The sequence below is a fragment of the Garra rufa genome, chromosome 16 (genome assembly GCF_049309525.1).
Source record: "Garra rufa chromosome 16, GarRuf1.0, whole genome shotgun sequence".
Taxonomy (NCBI): Eukaryota; Metazoa; Chordata; class Actinopteri; order Cypriniformes; family Cyprinidae; genus Garra; species Garra rufa.
In genome coordinates this window covers 20,490,124-20,509,574 of record NC_133376.1, presented here as the reverse complement: position 1 = coordinate 20,509,574, position 19,451 = coordinate 20,490,124, and the positions used below count along the sequence as shown (strand labels likewise).

Genomic DNA, 19,451 nt, shown 5'->3' with positions numbered 1-19,451 from the left:
ATCATAGTATGAGTAATTGTAAATAACAATAGTAATAACTATATATAGGGGTGGGCAATATGACCAAAATCTTAAATCACAGTGTTCAAAGTAGTAGTTCACTTCCAGTGCAAAAAATTACAGATAATGTACTCACCCCGTTATCATCCAAGATGTTCATGTCTTTCTTTCTTCAGTCGTTTGGAACAATGTTTTTTTAGATAAACATTTCAGGAATTATCTCCATATAGTGGACTTCTATGGTGCCCGCAAGTTTAAACTTCCAAAATGCAGTTTCAAGCTTCAAGGGCTCCAGATGACCCCATGAAGTCCACTATATGGGGAAATTCCTCTAATGTTTTCCTTAAAAAACATAGTTTCTTTACCACTGAAGAAACGAAGACATAAGCATCCTGGATGACATATCATGACATTGGTACAAGTTATTTTTGCTTTAAAAAATGTATTTATAATATCAAAATTGAATGATAAAAACATTCAAATTTCATGATTCTTGTCACAAGTGTCAATATCACAAAAAAGGAGTCAACAATTTAAAAAAAAAGAAAAAAAAAAGATTAAAGGCTGGGCCACAGGTCGGCTCTCGTTGGGCTCATTTAGCTGGGAGTGCCCAATTCAACATGTTGAATCAGTGTTTTGTTCTAATTAAAAAAAAAAAAATCAAGTTTTAAATAGGACAAATATCTAAACGCGTTGGTCATTTTTGAACGTGATGCTATTGGTCTAATAGGATTCAATGATCTATGCTAAGCTATGCTAAAAGTGATATCGCCAGAACAGGAGAACGGCTGAATGGATTTCAAAATGGTAAAACTCAACTTATTAACTTGGGGGGGGAGTTGGAGAATGAGCCTATTTCCAAAAAAAGTGGAGTGTTCCTTTAAGGCCCCCTTAAACTAATTATAAGCAATAGGACAAAAAACTACAGTAGAACAAATATATCAGAAATGCTACATTGTATAAAGTAATCAAATGTATAACATTTATAGGGGTGATATGTGGAGTATAATGCATCTTTTTCTCCTCTGTTAGGGTCTGAGCTTTGTTCGTATGAGTTACCTGGTCATAAGTACCCAAGCCTTCCTGAGCGCTTCGATAAGTGTCCCAAACTTCCAGTACCAGAGAGGTATGAAACAAATTCTTGACAAACTAACTCTCTGTACAGCACATTTCCTTTCTCTCTTGATCTGTCCTCTGTCCTCTGGCCTTTTCTACCTCTGCAGCAAAGCTCTTCCAGTGTTTAACCGCTGCACGCCGGTGGATATCTCCTGCTATGCTAAGTTTGCTGAAGCGGTGGTCACGTTTGTCAGTGATAACAGCATGTTAAACAGGCTGATTGCCGGGGTGGCGGCCAGCAAAGAGATCATTGTTGGGCTGTGTCTGCTGGCGTTAGGTAACCGTCTATTCTCTCTGGCTGCTGCTGCTGCTGCTGAGGCTCATTTGATTCAATTTTCTGATTATGTGTTTATCTGTAAAATGAGTCCAAATGGATAATTACAGTTCCTGATATCCATATGAAATCAAGGCTAATTAAGTTCTACACTATTAAGCTTTACCAAACAAGTATCTAAATCTAAGCCTCACTGTTGTAATTATTGCAGTATTCCGAGCCACTATCAGACGAAGGCTTAAGTATGTTGTGATTTCTTTAAAAGAACATGAAACTGCATGTGCAACACTTCTAAATTTCATAATGCAATGTGTTTTGATTTTGATTTTTCCTCTAACTGCTAATCCTGTTTTGTGCATGCTGCAGTTTTGTCCATGATCCTCATGGTGATTATTCGTTACATCTCTGCTGTCCTGGTTTGGATCCTCACTGCACTGGTGGTTCTGGGTTCTCTGGGCAAGTCTGCTTTCTCTGCTCTTTTCTCACCTCCTACGATGAAAACGGCATCCTTGCTTTCTTCATTTGCACGTCCTATTCTTGAGTGCAAAATAGCACATTCTGATTAATTGAACAGTTTGGCCACTATTTTTTTATTTATATTGTTTTTTTTTTTTCAATATATTTTATTGGATTATTTTTATTTTGTTCTATTTTTAATTTTTTTTTTTATTTCTCTTTTTTTATTTTAAGTAATTGTGTTTTGTTCCTTTTATTTTGCATTGTTCTATTTCAATTAGGGCCGGGACTTTAACGCGTTAATTTAGATTAATTAATTACACAAAAATAACGCGTTAAAATTTTTTAACGCATTTTAATCTAACTTAGTTTTGCACCGCGGAACGTTTCTCACTGGATGAGATTCGGCGGACCGATTATACTGGAGCACCAACTAGCGTTCAGACAAGCTGCGTCCGTCCTAAATAGTAGAGTATGTCCCAAATCGTAGTATGTTTAAAAAAGTATTCCAAAGATTCCCGGATGGTCTACTACTTAACGATCAATGCACACTCTAACGGCTAATATTGCCCACATCACACTGCGCCGTGAACGAGGATTCGATTAGAACTACAAACACGCATAAAAAGTGTTAAACTACAAACATGGAGGATATGCGCGACCAACGGACATGTAGAGAAAGGGGTTTGAGTGATAAATAATCAGTGTGTAACCTGATAAAAATATTTTTTAAATGTTATCCGCGTTATATTCCATGTGCAGCAACATTTATAATGATAGGTTTGGTCATTAACGTTTAAATGCATAATTAAGCAAACACAAGAGCAGAGTTCTCGGCATGAAAGACTCGTTAAAGAACGTGCCTCTTAATTTCTCTCTAATACGGTAGGAAATTAAATAAACGAAATGTAGATAATGTTAACTGTGATGATTGACAGGGCAGTTTAAACAGTGACAGGATTCAGGTAACTAAGCAACAGAGCATCAGTTAAAGAAGCAGTTATGACGAAGTATATGTCCCAAAGCTTGCCTACTATTCTGCTACAAACTCAAAAGTATGTACTTTTCTTCACAAAAAGAGTACATACTTATAGGGCATAGTATAAGTAGGCGAATTGGGAAGCAGCAAAACAAACCACAGTGAACATGGACAAAAAAGCTGATGGGACCGCTTTGGTTGGCCCTGTGGATGGGAAATTTTGTTATAAAAAACGAATGGATGGAAGCGTCGATAAGAGCATGGTTGTGTGCAAGCTATGCAACAAGGAATTCGCATCTCACCACAGCACATCGAGCCTATTGCTACACTTAATGGCAATATTGCACTGGTCTGTTGGACTTGGTTGAACAAAAATAAACAATATTTTGTTGCATAAGCTTATGTATTCAGTCATTATTCAATGGTATAATAAAAATCCATATAAAAAAACTTACTTCTCACTGTTCTCAGGTCAAATATTTATATGCGATTAAAATGCGATTAATTTCGATTAATTAATTACAAAGCCTCTAATTAATTAGATTAAATTTTTTAATCGAGTCCCGGCCCTAATTTCAATATATTTTCTTTTTTATAGATTTTTTTATTTTGTTCTATTTTTATTGTATTTTATATTTTGTTTATTTTTTGCGTTCTATTGTGATCTATTTTCTTGTTTTACTATTAATATTTTTTGTTTATTTATTTTTGTACAATATTTTGTTCTATATTTATTCTAAGTAATTTTAATTAATTTTTTTCATTTTATTTTGCATGGTTCTATTTTCAAGTCATTTTATTTGGTTCCTTTTTAGATTTATTCTTTATTTTATTTTATCTAGCGTTGTTCTATTTTGATCTATTTTCTTGTTTTATTATATTTATTTCAAAGTCATTTAATTTTTTTCCTATTTTTTGCGTACTTTTGTGATCTATTTTCTTTTTTTTATTATTATTATTATATTTTTTTTGTTCTATTTTTATTCTAAGTAATTGTATTTTGTTCCTTTTCTATTTTATTTCATTTGGTTTTGCATGGTTCTAATTTGATCTGTTTTCTTGATTTATTTTTTTTTTTATTTTTTTTTTCATTTGTTTCATTCATTTCATTTGTTGTTTTATTTAATTTTATTTTGTGGTGTTCCATTTTGATCTATTCTTTTTTAAATTTGTTTTATTTTTGTTCTAATTTGATTTTCTTGTTTTATTGTTATTTTCTTGTTTTCTTATTTTGTAATTAAATTTTTTATTTTGTTCTTTTTTTCATTTCATTTTAGTTTGTGCTGTTCTATTTTTTAAAAAATCTCTTTTTTTGTTTTATTGTATTTTATATATATATATATATATATATATATATATATTGTCAGGTTTCAAAAATAGTTTAATTTTTGAATAAAACTATACTCTAAATAGGATAATACCGTATATTGTAATGTATTGGTTTCTGATTTTACTTCAGGAAGGAGATTTTGTTTATTGTGAATGGTATATTTGCTTTAAAAACAGACTAAACAGTATAGATTTATAATATCACTGTTCATATCATCATATTGACTGTCAGCCAGAATTATTATGTGTCTGTTCCAAAGGGATGCACAGTAATTCAATCCCACACAAAGTTGAATCATCATAAACAGTGTGGTTTTTATTCTAGACTTACATCTGTTTGCAGCAATAATTGTGAATATGGTGACAGTTTTTGGCTTTTCTCAGGAGGCACCAGCGTTCTGTGGTGGCTGTACATAGACTATAGAATGACAATGAACGAGACCATGACTAAAGATCTGCGGGAAACAGAAGAACCCAACGGTGGCATGAAGACCACCAAAGATCACGCTCAAGGACTGCTCATCTACGCCGTTTCAGCGACCGTGTTCACTGTAAGCCCCTCAGAGAAATGGAAAATGAAATATGAGAGAGATCTCGGCTGGTGTTTTTTGCTGTGTCATGCTGCTAATTTCCATCTTTCTGGTCCGCAGGGAATTTTGTTGCTTCTGATGTTGTTTATGAGGAAGAGAGTGGCTTTGACCATCGCCCTGTTCCATGTGGCAGGAAAAGTGTTCATCCACCTGCCGTTGTTGGCGCTGCAGCCCTTCTGCACGTTCCTTGCTCTTTCTCTGTTTTGGGTCTACTGGATTATGGTCCTCCTTTTCCTCGGCACAACTGGTAAGATGAAGATTCCTGTGGTTTTAAAGATTTAGTCTTAGTCGTAGTCTTTTGACTAAAATGCCATTTAGTTTTCGTCATATTTTGGTCATCTGAATTGTTTTAATATTAATCAAGTTTTAGTCAACTAAATTTAATAAGATTTGAATCGACTAAATCTACAGTAGATTTAGTCAGCTAAAATCGAATGGGTTTATTTACAGTGTAATGCATTTATTAAGCATTTCTCTAAAATTTCCAAACTCATATAGGTTTGATATTAAGCCTTTATCTTGATAGACACAGATTTACCTGCTGTGACACGCAACATGACTTTATATTAAAATGAAATGAAACCACTTCTCATAAAGAAACAAGAACATGGTCTTTTTTTCAATGAAATATCAATGGTTATATAGGCTTATTATGCATTCTTCATAACAACTTGTTTAACACATTCTTCGTTCTAGCAGACATATTTGTTTATATAAATGCATTTAGATAAATCTTCATTAGGGCTACTAAAGTGATTAAGCAGTCTTTCTTTTGTTTCTTGATCGTCAATGCCACAGACAATAGTAACTAAATTAGGCTGCTGTCCCTTTAAAACCGAACTCTTCTGATACACGTCTGATATTCTCCCAACTGCTTTTGTTCACCTAAGACGTAACCGAGTGTGTTAACATGAATACTCATCAAAACGGACAATTCCACATAATTTTGTGTGTATCTCTTCATTTATGCGACATGAAAGAGTACTTGTGTGCTGTGTGAGAGGCACTGCTTTGTTGCCTGGGCTCAGAAAACCAGACCAAACTGAGTTCCCTTTTGCATCACCAGATTTATCTGTGCTTCTCGTACTCTGAGATATTGACAGTTTTGAATGCTATATGATACATGAAGCAAATGTATGCCAGTTTACGTCCTGCCAGATCCAAAGGCTATGATACAGTTCAAAAGTACGCATCTCTTCCCGAATCATCCCTCCCTAACATTAAAAACAAGTTTTTGTTTCGGTATTGTCTTGTTTTCGTCTGTGAAAAATGTTGTTGATGAAAATTATGACAAAAATTATTCATCAACAAAATTAACGCTGGTTTTAAAGGGATAGTTCACCTAAAAAAAGAAACTTGTGTCATTAGTTACAAACCCTTATTTTGTTCCAAACTTTTTTCTTCCACAATTGTTTATCAAAGTCTGCATTCAATGCATGGAGAAAAACCAGCATTAATTTAGTTTAAACTTTTTTTTTTATTTTGATTTTATCGAAGAAAAAAAGTCACCATAATCCTGTAATCTGTAAATTATGTCAGACTTTTCTTTTTTGCTTGAAATATCCCTTAAACAACTAACTATTTGCACGTTTTGAGTGCAAAATAAACATAATTTAACAGTTTGGCCATTGGGACAATTTTATTTTGGTTATTTTTATTATTATTATTATTTTATGCGTGTATTTCCTTTTTTTGTTTATTTAATGATTTATTTTATGTTGTTCTTTTTTTTTCTTTTCATATTGTTGTTGTTTTATTATTTTATTCTCAGAATAGATTTTTTTGCCAGGTTTTAAATGTATTAAAAAGTTGTCCATCCTGACATGTACATATGTCTGATTTCACATTAGAAAAGATATTCAAAATATTAAAGGATTAGTTCACTTTCAGAATAAAATTTTCTGATAATTTACTCAGCCCCATGTCATCCAAAATGTTGAAGTCTTTCTTTCTTCAGTCAAAAAGAAATTAAGGTTTTTGAGGAAAACTTTCTCGAATTTTTGTATCCATATAGTAGTCCAAATTGCAGTTTCAGTGCAGCTTCAAAGGGCTCTACATGATTCCAGCCGTTGAATAAGAGTCTTTATCTAGTGAAACGATCTGTCATTCTCAAAAAATAAAAAATAAAAAAATTATATACTTTTTAACCACAAATGCTAGCCTTGCACTAGCTCGACTTCACAAATGTTCAACATAGTTACACAGTGTGTGAAGTTGAGCTAGTGCAAGATGTGCAAGATGTGCATTTGTGGTTAAAAAGTATGTACATTTTTATATTTTTGGAAAATGATCAACCGTTTCACTGGATAAGACCCTTATTCCTAAGCTGGGATCATGTAGGGCCCTTTGAAGCTGCACTGAAACTAAAACACTTTATAAAAAAATCATGGTTTCCCTCAAAAATCTTAGTTTCATTTGCACTGAAGAAAGAAAAACATGGACATCTTGGATGACATGGGGGTGAGTAAATTATCAGGACATTTTTATTCTGGAGGTAAACTAATCCTTGTAAATTTGGTATTTCTGCTTAAAAACAGAATAAGCAGTCTGTTATCACTCATCATATAATTATATTGGTTGTCCCTTAAAATAACATGACTGTATACATTGAACTACAGGCTGCAAAAGGAAATGTTAATATAGTTTTAGGAACTGCTTTGCTTTGCATTTTTTTCCTCAGACACAATGTGTACAAGCCTTAAAATAGCCTTCTGTTCAAGTCATTTTGTACAGATAATGTAGGACATTTATGTACTGCAGCACAAATTAACGACTCTGCTCAGGCATCTCGTTCTCATATAAATGTCTATTACTATTGCAGAAAGCTCTTTTAAAAGCAAAAATCTCAAGCTGCGGCTTGTACACTCATGTCCACAGGGAACCCGGAGAAGAATGAGGATACCGGCTTGGTTGAGTTCAGGCTCTCAGGAGCGCTACAGTACATGACCTGGTACCACGCAGTGGGACTGATCTGGATCAGCGAGTTCATCCTGGCTTGTCAGCAGATGACCGTCGCTGGTGCTGTGGTAACCTACTATTTCACAAGGTCTGTATTTTTAGGGAAAATGCTCTCAAATACTACTTTTGTTGTCAAAGGTGATGTACAGTCAAGCCCGAAATTATTCATACCCCTGGTATATTCTGACTTAAAGTTACTTTTATTCAACCAGCAAGTTTTTTTTAAATTAGAAATGACAAAGACGTTTCCCAGAAGATAAGACGATGTACAAGAGGCATCATTGTAGAAAAAATTATTGCCCATCTTTTATTTACATTTGAACAAAAAGTGGCATGTCCAAAATTATTCATACCCTTTTCAATAATCAATAGAAAAGCCTTTATTGGCTATTACAGCAATCAAATGCTTCCTATAATTGCTGACCAGCTTTTTGCATGTCTCCACTGGTATTTTTGCCCATTCATCTTTAGCGATGAGCTCCAACTCTTCCAGGTTGGAGGGTCTCCTTGCCATCACCCTGATCTTTAGCTCCCTCCACAGATTCTCAATTGGATTTAAGTCAGGACTCTGGCTGGGCCACTGCAAAACGTTAATGTTTTTGTCTGCTAACCATTTCTTCACCACTTTTGCTGTGTGTTTTGGGTCGTGCTGAAATGTCCACTGGTGCCGAAGGCCAGGTTTTTCTGCAGACTGCCTGATGTTGTTGTTGAGAATTTTGATGTATCGCTCCTTTTTTTTTTTTTTGCTCCTGTGATTAGGTTCCCTGGTCCACCCACTAAAAAACACTCCCAAAACATTAGGTTCCCACCACCATTATTTTAATAATACTTTGCACTGTAGCCACTGGAACTTTTACTTTGGAAAACATTTAGATATGGTCTTATAGCCCTTTCCTGACTTGTGAGCAGCCACAATGCGCAGCCGCAGGTCTTCAGTGAGCTCCTTTGTCTTAGCCATGACTGTCCACAAACCAACAGCAGAGAGCTTCTGTTTTTCACCTGTTGAGTTGATTAAAACAGCTGTTCCCAATGAATCAGGGTAATTAGGATGCTTTAGAACAGCTTTGACTATTTGGAATGGTATAGAACTTTGGATTTTCCCATAGACTGTGACAGTTTGCAAAGGGTATGAATAATTTTGGACATGCCACTTTTTGTTCAAATGTAAATAAAAGCTGAGAAATATTTTTTTCCACAATGATGCCTCTTGTACATCGTCTTATTATCTTTTGGGAGAAGCCTGTGTCATTTCCGGTCAAAAAAATAAATAACTGTCTGATTTCGGGCTTGATTGTATGTAATATGTTTTGATGATGTCTTAAAATATTTCCATTGGTCACAGTTTAATATACAGAGACAGCTGAAAAGTTACTCACCCTCAGCCCATCCAAAATGTAGATGAGTTTGTTTCTTCATTGGAACAAATTGGAGAAATTTAGCATTGCATCACTTGCTCACCAATGGCTCCTCTGCAGTGAATGGAGGCTGTCAGAATGAGAGTTCAAACAGTCATGTGGATTACTTGTGGATTATTGTGATGTTTTAATCAGCAGTTTGGAAATTCTGATGGTACCCATTTACTGCTGTGGATCCACTGGTGAGCAAGTGATGTAAAGCTAAATTTCTTCAAATTCTGTTATGATGAAGAAACAAACACTTCTTGCATGGTCTGAGGGAAGTAAATTTTCTGCAAATGTAAATCTTTTGTTGGAACTGTTTCTTTAAAAGAGAAGTTCACTTCCAGAACAAAGATGTACAGATGTACAGATAATTTACTCACCCCCATGTCATCCAAGATGTTCATGTCTTTTTTTCTTCAATTGTAAAGAAATTGTTTTGTTGAGGAAAACATTTCTCTTCATATAGTGAACTTCATGGATGAACTTCCAAAATGCAGTTTAAATGCAGCTTCAAAGGGCTCTAAACGACCCTAGCAGAGGAATAAGGGTCTTATCTAGCGAAACAAATCGACAATTTATATACTTTTTAATCTAAAATGCTCATATTGTCTAGCTCTGCTTGTACTCTGTGTATTCCGGTTCATGGCAGTTAGGGTAGGTCGAAAAACTCATCTAATTTTCTTCTCCAACTTCAAAATTACATTGCTTGCTCCTACATTGCTGTTTTACCTTTTTTGTTCACTTTGTAAACACTGGGTCGGTACTTCTGCAGCGATATAGGATGATTTTGAGTTTTTCAACATACCCCTAACTGTCATGAACTGGAATACACAGAGTACAAGCAGAGCTAGACAAGACAAGCATTTGCGGTTAAAAAGTATATAAGATAAGACCCTTCTTCCTCGGCTGGATCGTTTAGAGAAGTTCACTTCCCGAACAAAAAATTACAATTTAATAATTTGATAATTTGCTCACCCCCTTGTCATCCAAGATGTTTATGTATTTCTTTCTTTAGTCATAAATAAATAGTTTTTTTTTAGACAAACATTTCAGGATTTATGTCCATATAGTGGAGTTCTATGGTGCCCCCAAATTTGAACTTCCAAAATGCAGTTTAAATGCAGCTTCAAATGACTCTAAATGGATCTTATCTAGTGAAACGATCTGTTATTTTCTAAACAAATGAACAATTTATATACTTTTTAACCTCAAATGCTCGTCGTGTGTAGCTCTGCTTGTACTCTGTGTATTCCGGTTCATGACAGTTAGGGTATGTCGAAAAACTCTCATCTCATTTTCTTTTCTAACTTCAAAACTCCTTTGCTCGCTTCTACATTGTGGTTTTACCTTTTTTTGTAAAAAAGATCCTAACTAGGCAGCAGATTTTTTTTTTTTTGGCATGTTCACTTTGTAAACTCTAGGTCAGTATTTCTGCAGTGATATAGGACATTTTTGAGTTTTTCGTCATACCCTAACTGTTATAAACTGGACTACACACAGAGTACAAGCAGAGCTAGAAAATACGAGCATCAGCTTCCTCGGCTGTGTTCGTTTAGAGCCCTTTGAAGCTGCATTATAAAAAGTTCAAACTCGGGGGCACCATAGAAGTCCAGTATATGGAGAGAAATCCTGAAATGTTTTCCCCAGAAAACATTATTTCTTTACGACTAAACAAAGAAAGACATGAACATCTTGCATGACAAGGGGGTGAGTAAATTATCTATACATTTTTGTTCTGGACGTGAACGTCTCCTTTAAGCCTGTAATTGTGTTTGTCTTCAACTAATCCTTAATGAAGTTGTTCTTGAAATAGCTCACAGTTCTAACCTTGAAAGATGATGTATTTTTTGCTGTAATTTATTTCATGTCCATCCAGGGACAAAACCAAACTCCCGGTGACGCCCATCCTGTCATCAGTGCTGCGGCTGGTGCGGTATCACCTGGGCACTGTGGCCAAGGGCTCCTTCATCATCACCCTCGTCAAGATCCCACGCCTCATTCTCATGTACATCCACAACCAACTCAAAGGAAAGGTAGGGAGGCAGCTCACTTGACGTGTCCTTGGGTTGTTGGATCTAAATTGCAAATCTCTCTCGTTGCAAGAGTCTTAACTGACGTCATGCATATTTATGCTTACTACATTCAGTTTTTATTAGGACTAGACAGCTCTTAGATGGTGTTTTTGGGAGAATTATATTCACAATTAACTTAATACTAAATATGTGTTATTTTAGTATAATTAATATATACTATTGTAATTTTTGCTAATATTTTGAATTAGATTTTATTTTAAAGGATAACTATTGCCGAAATGCAACCTGGGCTGTTTTTTTTTTTACTGTAAACAAGACAAACTTATATCTAAAAGCATAATTACGACAAACGAGCCTTTTTTGAGATCGACCGTGATTTCGTTTTGTGGACAATGGCCGGTGAACGGGAGTACTAAGGGCATAACTTTGAGCGCATCAAAATCGATATTTTTACAACACTAAGAAGGCTCGACACACCATGAAACTTTGCTCGAAGTATCGCCTGGGTCTCTACACATGAACTTGAGTATTGAGAACATTGTTTGTGTACACAGAGTTTACTAAAAAGAAAGTTTTTGAACAACTCACTTTCACTGTTTGAGTTTCCGCTGGCCAGTCAAGAGGTGTCGATCTCCGAGTGCGAGGATGGATAGCTCCTAAAGCATATTTCCATATAAATGCACGGCTAATTCGTTGTTTTGTCGCAAGTGAAAAACAATATTAATCTTCTAGTTGTAAAAAGAGCCTCATATAAGCCTAATATTTTGCCCAGTGGAGTCCATTCATTCGCATTTGGAAATCGACACTTCTTGACTGTCAAGACGGCCGCGAGCGGAAATCCAAACAGTGAAAATGAGTTGTTCAAAACCTTTCTTTTTAGTAAACTCTGTGTACACAAACAATGTTCTCAATGCTGGAGTTCATGTGTAGAGACCCAGGCAATACTTCGAGCAAAGTTTCATGGTGTGTCGAGCCTTCTTAGTGTTGTAAAAATATCGATTTTGATGCGCTCAAATGTATGCCCCTAGTATTCCCATTCACCGGCCACTGACCACAAAACGAAATCATGGTCAATCTCAAAAACGGCTCGTTTGTCGTAATTATGCTTTTAGATATAATTTTGTCTCATTTACAGTAAAAAAACAGCCCAGGTTGCATTTTGGCAATAGTTATCCTTTAATTTTTCAGATTTTACTGTTGATTTTAGTCATTCTTATAATTTTTCGGGAATCCCTATAGTTTTTATTGATTTTCATTTGTTAGTTTTAGTTATTGAAATACTTCAAGTTAAAATAAAATGTTTTTCTATTTTTCAGATTTTGTTTCATTTTAATTAGTAAAAAAAAATTGTTTAAATTATTTTATTTTTATTTTTCTGTTTTTACTTTTTTAATATTTTTTCTTGTCAGTTTATTAAACGTCTTTATAGTTTATTGTTTTGTATTTATTAGTTTGTTTTTTAATACTTCAAGTTAAAATAAATTTTGTTTTATTTTAGCTGAATTTTTAAATCTTTTTAATGCTTTTATTTTTAATTAATAATGATAATCCTGGGTGGATAATCCTTTTTTTAAATAAACATTTTCTCTGTGTTTACTGATAAGGAAAGCACAATAAAACCAGCTTTTTAAAACAGTTTTGTGAATGTCTTTATAGTTTTTCTTTATTAGTTTTAGTTATTTTAATACTTTAAATCAAATAAAATTAATTTTTATATTAAAATTCTTTTTATATTTTGTTTTATTTAAGCTTATGTTTATTTTGTTTTCAAGTAACACTTTTTTTGTATGGCTTTAATTAAAGATGATAATCCTGGGTGGATGATCCCGTTTTTTTTTTTTTTTTTCTCTCTGTGTTTCATTTTCTCTGTTTACTTATAAATAATGCATGATAAAACCGGCTATTTTTATTACTAAAGTAAACAGGCTCAATTTTCATATGCAGTTTTTAAGACTAATGCAATGGCTAAAAGCTAAGTGGAAAAAAATGTTAAATTGGCTTTTGCTTTTTGAATCAGCAGTGAAGCGATCATTACTTTCGTTGTCTGAAATAGTTTTCCTAAATACTTATTTTGGCATTATCTTGGTGTGTTGGGTGGGTATCCTTTGAAGTTAATGCTGAAAGCTATTTATTACTGTCCTCATGGGTTCCACTTAGGTGACGTATCGTTTACTTGATATATAGCTGAGGATCTTGGGAATATAATGAACTCTAATAGATATCAGTGCCAGCTTTATAAAGGCAGATTTGGAGCATTAAAGAAGTGCTTGACTAATTTGCAACAGACATGCACTGTGAATAGTGTTTGTGCGTGTTCTGATTCTGTTCCATGTTCACCTCACAGGAAAATGCTTGTGCACGCTGCATGCTTAAGGCTTGTATCTGCTGTCTGTGGTGTCTGGAGAAGTGCCTCAATTATTTGAATCAGGTAGGTTGGTCGATGGATAGCTCATACTTTGCAGAGGTAAAAATTGTAGTTCATTCGGATGCTCTTTTGTGTGATGTATTAATTCTTGCAATGTGTTTCTAGAATGCATATGCGGCGACGGCCATAAACAGCACCAGTTTCTGCACCTCGGCCCGCGATGCCTTCATGATCCTGGTGGAAAACGCTCTTAGGGTGGCGACCATCAACACCGTCGGAGATTTTGTTCTCTTCCTGGGCAAGGTGAAGAACAGATGAGTTTTGATAGTGGTCGTCCAGCATTTAAACTGTTATTTGAATTTCTGGAGTCAGTAAGATTTTATTTTTATGTTTTTACCTCAGCAAGGCTGCATTTATTTGATTAAAATACAGTAATATATTATTGCGATTTAAAAGAACTGTTTTCTATTTGAATATATTTTAAAATGTAATTTATTCCTGTGATGGTAAAGCTGAATTTTCAGCATCATTACTCTAGTCGTCAATGTCACATGATCCTTCAGAAATCATTCTAATATGCTGATTTGCTGCTCAAGAAACATTTCTTATTATTATCAATGTTGAAAACAACTGTGCCGCTTAATATTTTTGTGGAAACCATGATACATGGTTCTTTAGTGAATAGAAATTTCAAAAGAACAACATTCGAACAAAAAAAAGTATTTTTTTTTTATATCTTTATTGTCTTTAAAAAATTACTGTCACTTTTTCTGAATAAAAGTATTAATATTTTTTTTTTTTAGCTTTTTCCAAACCTTAGAATGGTAGTGTATGTGTTTTTTTTTTGTTTGTTTTTTTAGGGATGCACCAAAATTAAAATTCTTGACAGAAACTGAAATCAAAAACCGAAAACTATTTATGATTTCATTAAATAACATATTTATAAAATCATATTTTTAATTATATTTATATAACATAGTTATAACAATTAATTTTGTAAGACTTTTTAATTTAACTCAATTTAACTTAATTTAACTTAATTTTAATGAATTTGACTCAATAATTTGAATGATATTGAATTTAAAAAACACAAGCCAATAAAATAACCCCATTTTTTACTGAAAAAATCGCAATAAAATTGGACAGATTAAAAAAAAAATATATCAATGTATTGTTTTTATTTAGTTCTATGCGATTTATTTATTTAGTTTGTGTGGCGTGCCAAATATTTTTCTTTTTTGGACGAAAAACAAAAATACCATTTCTGTCCATTAACTTTTGGCAGCTAATATTTCAGTGCATCCCTTGTCTTTTTTATTATTTTCTTATATTTAAATTTTTCATTATTAATTGCTAGTAGCCTTCAGTTTATGGCACTGTTTAGAACCATTATTTATTGCTTACTATTTATTACAAGATTGAAAAAGTGAAGCCAGATTTAGTTTTAAACTTTGTATTGAAGGTGTAAAAAACATTTAGTTTTTTTCATATTTTCTACATTTTAGCCTGTTTCTCATCATGAAAATAGCAGTTGTAGCTGGCATGACGTTAAATTACACAAAAACAATCTATCTATTATACATTTTTGTATATGTTCATGTGTACAAAATAAACCCAGAAATAATTCAGGTCCAGTTTAAATAGTAAATTATTACATTTCTAATTTGTCAATTTATTTTTACCATTTAAGATTTTTATGTTTTTAGAGAAGCGTTTTCTGCTCTTCAAGGCAATAATAATAATAATAATGTGAATAATAATGTGAAATATTATTGCAATTTAAAAATAGCGGTGTTCTATTTTTATTATACTATAGATGGAATGTATTCCTGTGATGCAAAGCTGAATTTTTAGCATTATTACACCAGTCTTAATTGTCCTAATATCCTGATTTATTATCAGTGTTGGAAACACTTGTGCTGCTTAATATTCTTTTGGAACCTGATACTTTTTTCAGGATTCTTCAATGAACAAAATGCTAAAAAGAACAGCATTTATTTAAAAGGGACTTTTCTAACAATAAAAACTACAAAGTCTGGGGGCAGTAGTTTTTTTCGTTCTTTCTTTTTTTCTTTCTTTCTTCGAAAGAAATTAATCCTTTATTCAAGTTCAGTTAAATTGGTTAAAAAGTGATAGTAAAGACTTACATTGTTAGAAAAGATTTCTATTTTGAATAAATGCTGTCCTTTTAACTATTTATTCATCAAAGAATACTGAAAAAGGTTCCAAAAAAATAAGCATCACAACTGTTTCCAGCTGTATATATTGTTAGAAAAGATTTCTATTTTGAATAAATGCTGTCATTTTTTGACTGTTTATTCATTAAAGAATTCTAAAAAAAAGAATTACTAGTTCTATAATTCAGATTTCTGAAGGATCATGTGACACTGAACTCTGGAGTAATGGCTGATGAAAATAAATTATATTTTATATATATTAAAATGGAAAACTGATCTTTTAAATTGCGACATTTCATATTACTTTTTTCCATATTTTTGATCAAATAAATGGATCTTTGATGCGCATAAGAGACATTAAAATTCTTAGTGATCCCAAATTTTTGAACAGCAGTGTATGCTAACTATAAATTGAAATGGTTAAGCTAGTTCACCATTTTATTGATGAAGCTGTGTTACCAAGGATGCCTTGATGCTTCAACTAGTTAAGAAGCTTGAAGGACACATCATGCTGGAGACTAGCTATTCTTGTCTTTCCTGCATGCTGTTTTCATAATAGTTACACCGAATAATTAAGCATTTGCATATCTATCCCCGTGCAGGTCCTGATCGTGACGTGCACGGCGTTCGCCGGGGTGTTAGCGCTGAACTATCAGAGAGATTACACCGAGTGGGTCCTGCCGCTCATCATCGTGTGTCTGTTCGCGTTCCTGGTGGCACACTGCTTCCTGTCCATCTTCGAGATCGTGGTGGACGTGCTCTTCCTCTGCTTTGCCATCGACACCAAATACAACAACGGCACACCTGGGAGGGAGTTCTACATGGACAAGGCCCTGATGGTGAGTCACCGCTGAAGAAAAGGTTGCAGACTATCTGTGCAATTCTCTCCTTCTGTCTGCCGTTGGATCAGAACACCATAAATAGTCTCACTGTTGCGAGCGCACTTGCCATCTGAGTCACGTTTCTGTTTTGTGTTGTAGCTTCGTTCCTTCTTTTGAATGCAGGCTCTCTGCTGGCCTGGATACGTTAATATTTTAAGATTCAGATGGTGTCCCAGATATTCTCTTTGGACAACTTTCAACTTTTGTTTTGAAAAGCTCCTTGATTTTTCAAGGGGGAAAAAAAACTCACACAAGGCTAGTTTCTTGTGCGCTTTTATAAAGCTGCTTTCTACTTTTCACATAGTCAGCCAAATTGTGTAGCCAACGGCTTTGTGAAATCAAAAGAGTAGGCTTGAGCCTTGAGGTGCTGCGCAGAATCACAGCCCTCAGAAATGCAAAGTCACTCGCAGTAAAGGTTGTAGCACAGCAACAGACTTTGGAACATGTCAACTACTTTCTTTCTCAGAGCTGCTTCGGGTAAAAATATCTGTTCAGTGTGCAGTTACTGGCACCATTTCAGCACCTTTTTGCTTTTGGGAGGAAGAATGTTTTCCAGTTGCATGCTGAGGAACAGTATCCTAGTCTGTTTAAAAATGGTAATCTGGTCTAAGAAATGCGGGATTAAATTTGCGAATGTTATAGAGGCGATCTTCCATTAGTTATGGAAGTGATCTGCTATTGATGACGTTTCATTTACTCTGCAAAATCATCATTTCATAAGGAAAAAAAGTGAAAACAAGAAAAAAAGAAAATACTACTTCTACTTCAAAAAACTACAATTTGAAAATGTTTTTTATACCATTTTTTTTTTTGCCAGTGTATTTTGGATATTTAAAAAAAAAAAAAATCCAATTATTCTGAATGGATTTTTTTTTAAATATTTTTTTGTATGTATGTATATTTATATTTATTTCACAGAAATGTTATATATATATATACACTGCCGTTCAAAAATAGGGGATCAGTAAGATTTTTTATATATATTTTATACTTATGGTCATCAAGGCTGCATTTATTTGATCAAAAATATAGAAAAACAGTAATATTGTGAAATATTACTACAGTTTAAAATAATGTTTTGTTCATTTTAAAATATATTTCTTTGATACATAGCTGAATTTTTTTTCGCCATTACGCCAGTCGTCAGTGTCACATGATCCTTCAAAAATCATTCTAATATGCTGATTTATTATCGAGTTTGGAAACAGTTGTGCTGCTTAATATTTTGTTGGAACGTGTAATTCTTTTTTTAGGATTCTTTAATGAATAAAAAAGTAGCATTTATTTAAAAATTACTAAATTAAATATTAAAAATTAATTTAAAATAGAAATCTTTTCTAACAATATAAGTCTTTACTATCACTTTTTAATCAATGTAACACATCCTTGGTGAATAAAAAAAAAAAAATTTTAAAAGAAGTAAAATTTACTGACCACAAACTTATAAATTGTAGTTTATATTGTTGCAGAAGATTTCTATTTTATAGAATCCTGAAAAAAAGGTTCCAGAAAAATATTGTTTTCAACAATTGTTTTCAATAAATCAACATATTAGAATGATTTCTGAAGGATCAAGTGACACTGAAGACTGGAGTAATATTGTTGAAAATTCAGCTCTCTTCACAGGAATAAATTGCATTTTCAAATATATTCACATAGAAAATGGTTATTTTACGTTGAAATAATATTTCACAATATTACATTTTTTTCTGGATTTTTGATCAAATAAATGCAGCCTTGATGACCATAAGAAACTTCTTTAAAAAAAAACAAAAAAAAAAACATTTAAAGTCTTACTGATACCATACTTTTGAATGGCAGTGTATATGTATTCTCATTTAAAGGTCTTAATGCTTCTTACATAAGCTAATAATATTTTATTACTTTTTTATTTTGGGCTGAAATATGACTTGAACATTCACCCAAACATACTGTGGCAGAGATAGTGGATTTCAGCTGGTGAAAAATCAAACCCAGTGTGACAGCCGCCTCTAGCAAGCAGCTGTACTGGACTCTAGTTTGATTTATTACTTTCCTCTCTTGCAGGAGTTTGTGGAGAACAGCAGGAGGTCAATGGCGATGGAGGAGCGGGGGCGCAGCAAGCGCGCCCGTCCCAAGGAAGAGGTAGAGTTGACGGAGGTTAAGGCCATGGTGAGTGGTGACGTGGGCGTGGCAGGGGCGGAGTGGCAGGCCTTGCAGGAGTTCCACCTGTACTACCTGCTGCTGTGTGTGCTGCTGGACTGGGCTCTGTCGGAGCACACACTGGTGCTCTGCTTCACACAAGACATGATCATCTTCCTGTCTGTCTGCCTGCCCACCTCCACCCTCTTCTTCTTGGTCACATTGCTCCAGAACACGCCGGTGGCTGCTGCTGCATGCTGACTAACGCTTTCTCGTCTCCTTCATCCATCTGTCTTTTCTTCTAACCTTTCTATGCATCGCATTAACAGAGCATGAACATCTATTTTTCTATCTGTGGATTTTTTTTTTTTCATCTTTTTTTTCCATTTCATTCTTGCCTCTTCTTTTTTTATACTGACTGTCTTGAACTCACATGGCAGCTATAGACTGTACTTATATATCCGTTGCCTTAAAATCACCATGTTGCTATTTGGAGGAAAGATAATTGAAACTGCAAAGCTGGAAAAACAAGAGGAGTAGAGAAAGGGAAGGACATTATCTTGATTACCTTATTATCTTGATGGTCACATTTTCCACAATTCTCAATTAGCAATTTAGCCGATAACCACATAGCTCCTGACTTTCTCGATAAACCATGGCAAATTGTACAGTTTTACTATCAAAATTATTACCGGGTCAGTAAGAACACAGTTTGATTAGTAGCATAAGATAAGGACTGACCGTATATGGGGTTGTTGACTTAAAATGTTCA

The 19,451-nt window shown here is 33.9% G+C and overlaps 1 protein-coding gene across 2 annotated transcripts in view; it reads left to right on the top strand.

Moving 5' to 3' along the window:
* Nucleotides 1-18,940, top strand: part of slc44a1b (solute carrier family 44 member 1b) — a 45,676-nt gene extending 26,736 nt beyond the window's left edge. For both annotated transcript variants that reach the window (XM_073821126.1, XM_073821127.1), the window contains exons 5-15: nucleotides 1,033-1,126; nucleotides 1,224-1,393; nucleotides 1,757-1,846; nucleotides 4,539-4,705; nucleotides 4,805-4,991; nucleotides 7,622-7,790; nucleotides 10,979-11,135; nucleotides 13,480-13,563; nucleotides 13,666-13,803; nucleotides 16,280-16,516; nucleotides 18,605-18,940. In XM_073821126.1, the coding sequence (XP_073677227.1) occupies nucleotides 1,033-1,126; nucleotides 1,224-1,393; nucleotides 1,757-1,846; nucleotides 4,539-4,705; nucleotides 4,805-4,991; nucleotides 7,622-7,790; nucleotides 10,979-11,135; nucleotides 13,480-13,563; nucleotides 13,666-13,803; nucleotides 16,280-16,516; nucleotides 18,605-18,940 (1,829 nt within the window). The remainder of the gene's footprint in view (nucleotides 1-1,032; nucleotides 1,127-1,223; nucleotides 1,394-1,756; nucleotides 1,847-4,538; nucleotides 4,706-4,804; nucleotides 4,992-7,621; nucleotides 7,791-10,978; nucleotides 11,136-13,479; nucleotides 13,564-13,665; nucleotides 13,804-16,279; nucleotides 16,517-18,604) is intronic.
* Nucleotides 18,941-19,451: the final 511 nt, after the last annotated feature.